The sequence below is a fragment of the Halyomorpha halys genome, unplaced genomic scaffold (genome assembly GCF_000696795.3).
Source record: "Halyomorpha halys isolate HHAL.00 unplaced genomic scaffold, Hhal_1.1 Scaffold107.1, whole genome shotgun sequence".
NCBI classification, from domain to species: domain Eukaryota; kingdom Metazoa; phylum Arthropoda; class Insecta; order Hemiptera; family Pentatomidae; genus Halyomorpha; species Halyomorpha halys.
In genome coordinates, this window is record NW_027112128.1 from 1552021 (window position 1) to 1556593 (window position 4573).

Sequence of the window (4573 nt, forward strand, 5' to 3'; positions counted from 1 at the left end):
GGCCACTGCTGCTGTTGTTGCCTTTGCTGCTGCTGAGGTGGTTGTGGCTGCTGCTGAGGTGATTGTGGCCACTGCTGCTGTTGTTGCCTTTGCTGTTGCTGAGGTTGTTGTTGCCACTGATGTGGCTGCTGCTGCTGTTGCCACTGCTGTGGCTGCTGCTGAGGCTGTTGCTGCCGCTGCTGTGGCTGTTGTTGCCATTGCTGTGGCTGCTGCTGCTGAGGTTGTTGTTGCCACTGCTGTGGTTGCCTTTGCTGCTGCTGTTGTGGCTGGGGTTGCCTTTGCTGCTGCTGCTGCTGCTGAGGCTGGGGTTGCCTTTGCTGCTGCTGCTGCTGCTGAGGCTGGGGTTGCCTTTGCTGCTGCTGCGGTTGTTGTTGCCTCTGTTGTTCAGGTTGATTAGAACCACCTGGTTTATTTCCTCCTCCCCCTCCACCTTTCTTTCCTGGAATAAGTTGGTGAAAATATATTTGATTATTTTTATCAAAAATTAAGATAAAATTTAAAAACTAAATTAAATCATTTTAAAATTTATGATTTATTTTAACAATGACCAGCAGTAAATGGATTTACATACAATGCTATGAATAATAGTTTCATTGATTTATATACAGTAATATAAATCATAGTTTCATCAATATATTTGGCAATAAATTATAGCGCTTAAGTTTAAAGGGATAGTCTTTGAATTTTTGAAAGATTAATCTCAATTGAGACACCCAAGAAAATGGTGGTTGAAAGACTTCAAGGAAAAAGGTGAGTTGGTCATCTAAACATTACATGGGAGGACTCAGTGCCACTGGACACTCCTGCTTGAGACCCGAAACTGGAGAGCCGCGGCAATTAGCCACAATAAATAGTGAAGACTTCTAAAGGAAGCCGAAGTCTCAGTAATGGGAGTTAGCGCCACATATGTATGTATATCATACAATTAAGTTTTGAAGTCACTCATGTTGTTGGTGGGCAGGGACTGGATATTACAATCTATTTAATGTATCTAACCAGATATAAATACAAATAAGTAATAAATTTCACGTGCTCATTGAAATTATTAACAGTAGTGTGCAGTAGTTGATTAAATGTGTTGTTTTATTTCAAAAAATTGTTTCCTGTTTTTCCCACTCCACAGTCCTGACCTCTGTCATTCCTTCTTTAATCTTAACCACTTCTCTTTTTCCTGTATTACTCCATTAATAAACCTAACTCCATTCACAAATCCTGCACCAATGGATAAAGACCTGATAATATTCTAGTTAAATTAATTAAAGTCACATTATGTTCCATTCTTCCAATTCGCTATCATATCTACAACTTCACCCTTCAAAACGCCAAAACCTTTAATTCTGTCAAATATATATCCTTCTTACCAAAATTAACAGTCTTTTCCTATTATCTAGCACCCTTCAATGGTTCAAATCCTTTCTCACTGGTCATTCCCAGTATATCATTGTCCCTAATAATCCCTCTTTCGGCACCCTACCTTTGTCCTCTGGACCGCGTACCCCAAGGTCCCTCCCCTCCTTAATCCCCTACCATTTTTTTACCCCATGTTTTTCACCGACCTTTAAAATCCAACATTTCCATTATCATTAATACGCAGACTATGCCCCAATTTCCCACTCTTTAGATCATGCCTATTCCTCTTATGCCATCCAGAAATTACAAGAAGGCATCAATAGCTTGAACAGCAATAAGCTTATGCTAAACACTAAACAAGAAGACAAAAGCCATCATTATTAGATCCCCCTTTATCCTTAAACCTATCACAGGACCTCCTAATATTATACTGAATAATAACTCCTTATATCATTTAAAAACCTTGCAAGTAACTATTGACAAAATCCTTTTCTAGAAACCAGAACTCTTCCAAATTTCTTGTTAAACCATAGTAACCCTCAAGCAATTCAATTGACTCTGCTATCCACATCCCACTCCAGGGTGTTTAGCAAAGTAAGCTAAAGAAAATTCCTGACTTTTTTTTAATTATTTTCAATCTATAACTCTTGTTGTATCACCTTTATCAAAAGGAAAATTATCATAATTCTATTATGGATTTTAAAAAAATAAATAAACTATTAGTTAACTCTATTAATTAAAATAAACTATTAATTTTGATTGGAACTTTATGGTAATTTAAATTTTAAGAGCTTACTTTTATTAATTAGTTATGTGGATATTCAAAAACAGTAGCATACTTTAGATAGGCTTTAATAGGAAACAAAATTGTGAAGTTACATACATAAAAAAAATTTAATATTTCAAAAGAACGAACGCAGCACAGTAATGAGAATTATAAATTCAATCATCACAAAATTACCCTTTAAACTTGAAATCTCAACAGTGACAGCTGGTAGGCAACAAAAAAATGTTTTGGTGAGGTTAGGTAGTGTTTTTCAGACAAAGTTATAACTTCGGGTTTTATGAAATTTTCTTCTGGCAATTCACAAATAGATATCAATGTACAAGGTGTAATGAGAAATTATCCATTAACAAACTTTGAAATAAGTTACTGATTTACCAACTGCATTAAAAATAATTATAAATTCATTTGACAAGTCTTTCCTAACCCAACATGTCTCTTAAAGAAAGTTAATCCCTTCACTAATACATCATGAACCAACAGGTCCCAAAGTCCTCCTTTTCCTTCTCCAAACACAGTTATAATATTTTATGTCAATTATAATGCACACATTATTGGTAAATATTTGAAAGTTTTTTTTTCTATAATATAAATACTCTATACATAAATATATCATTATTATTTAATTAAGTTTATAGCAAATATGGCCACACTACTCTGAACTACATAAAGTTCATCCATAAATTACTCTTAACGGAACAAATTCCAAAATAATAAAGCTTTTTTATTAAATTTCATTTCAGACAAATCTTGAAAATCTGCAAAATTTTAATAACATCTTTGTTATTCAAATGACACTTTATAACAATTTTGATACTTATGTATAATTTTGTCCAAACCATTTATGGGTTGTAACTTATTATTATTAGAGTAAAATTTAATAAATATAAAATTACTTTTTTATAAATATTCTTCAATTGCTTTGACACTAATTATTACAAATTTTATTTAATAAAGAGGCACTTATGAACATATGTAAGAGAATTTACTGCCTAACGCTAATAATCCAATTCTTGGTCAAAGAATGTGATTACTATAAAAACTAAGACCCACAGAAAATTCTTCTCAAACCAGGACAACAAGAAATATGATGGTCAAGATAAAAAATGAGGGAATATTTAGAAAAGTAGTTGACAGTGACATCGATAAAGGTGTCAGGCAGTGGCAGAAACAAGCAGACCCAGTTGCCAGACTAAGTATCAGTAGCGATACAAGAATCAGTACTTAAAAAACATTTCTAACCCAATGTCCTTTCTTAGTTGCCTTATTTATATTAAATATAATATCAAACTAACAAGGACTTATCTTTGTTGAACAATTGCAGGTAATAAAAAGGAAGCAAGATGTTTTATCCAGTAATACAAAACACTAAATAAAAATAATTGCAACAAGGGGGTAACATACAAACTATTATAGAATAACCCAAACAAACTAAATGGTAGTAGTAGACCTTTGAAAATATTTCATCATATTGTTTCATAACAAACTAATATGAAGTATTTAGTATTATATTTATTTTTTGTAGCTATTCATGCACATCAATGAATATAATGGCAGTATAAAACAATAAATATAGGTACTTATTAATCAAGTATTCACGAATCTTGGTAAAACCTATCTTACAAGATATGACCAAGTATTGTGAACAATGAAACAAATAATGTACATATACAAAGGCAGCAACCTACTCGAGCCCTACTAAAAGGCAACAAAACTTTGGCAATTATGATAATATAATATAATAAAAGTAACTTGCTTATTTTTTTGTTTTTCATTTTTCACATAACTGATAATTTGGAAAGTATATCAATATCTATAAAAACATATCGATTAGGAACAATAAAAAACTGACAGTACAATACTAAATGGATACTCAATTAAGTATGTAATCATTGAATTGTTATGGAAACCTTAATAATAAAAGCATGAATTCTTATAATAAACATATAGTAATTACCTTTTTTTCCCATTGTTTATGAATTCAATTCAAAGAAAAATTAGTGCAATATTGAACTATCTATCAAGATCAACACCTTGACTTGTCAGTCGTAGAGTTGAATCACCAAGTTGGTTATAAAAGCCTTGTGATGCGCAGTGTTGCTGTAATGTTTATTCCTGCATAGTTTATGTTAATGTAGTGTATTCTAAACAAAATCACACTATTTAAGAGTTTAAATATAGCTTAATATAAGTGTAATTTAACTGACTTATATTTTCTTCGGGATAATTAATTCTAAAAGAATAATCCTATATCCTTGTATCATTAGCGTATCCAGCCCGGGTGCTTTCGCCGCCCCTCCTCAGGATGTTCAAAAAAATGTTTTTCTTTGAAAAATATGTTTCTATTACATATAGAAAAAAGCGCTTAAATTACTATATCTTTTATTGGAAAATAAAGTATTATATCTTATATTGGAAAATAAATTATTATATCTTTTA

At 32.1% G+C, this 4573-nt stretch overlaps 1 protein-coding gene across 3 annotated transcripts in view; it reads right to left on the minus strand.

Moving 5' to 3' along the window:
- Positions 1-4573, minus strand: part of LOC106677750 (protein argonaute-2) — a 100924-nt gene that overhangs the window by 64041 nt on the left and 32310 nt on the right. Inside the window, exons 1-2 of one of the 3 annotated variants that reach the window (XM_067050152.1) lie at positions 4092-4227; positions 38-439 (exon numbers count right to left, since the gene is read on the minus strand). In XM_067050152.1, the coding sequence (XP_066906253.1) occupies positions 38-439; positions 4092-4104 (415 nt within the window). In that variant the 5' untranslated portion in view covers positions 4105-4227. Of the gene's footprint in view, positions 1-37; positions 440-3890; positions 3982-4091; positions 4228-4573 lie in introns of those variants that run through there. The other 2 variants (XM_067050151.1, XM_067050150.1) reach the window with 2 other exon arrangements.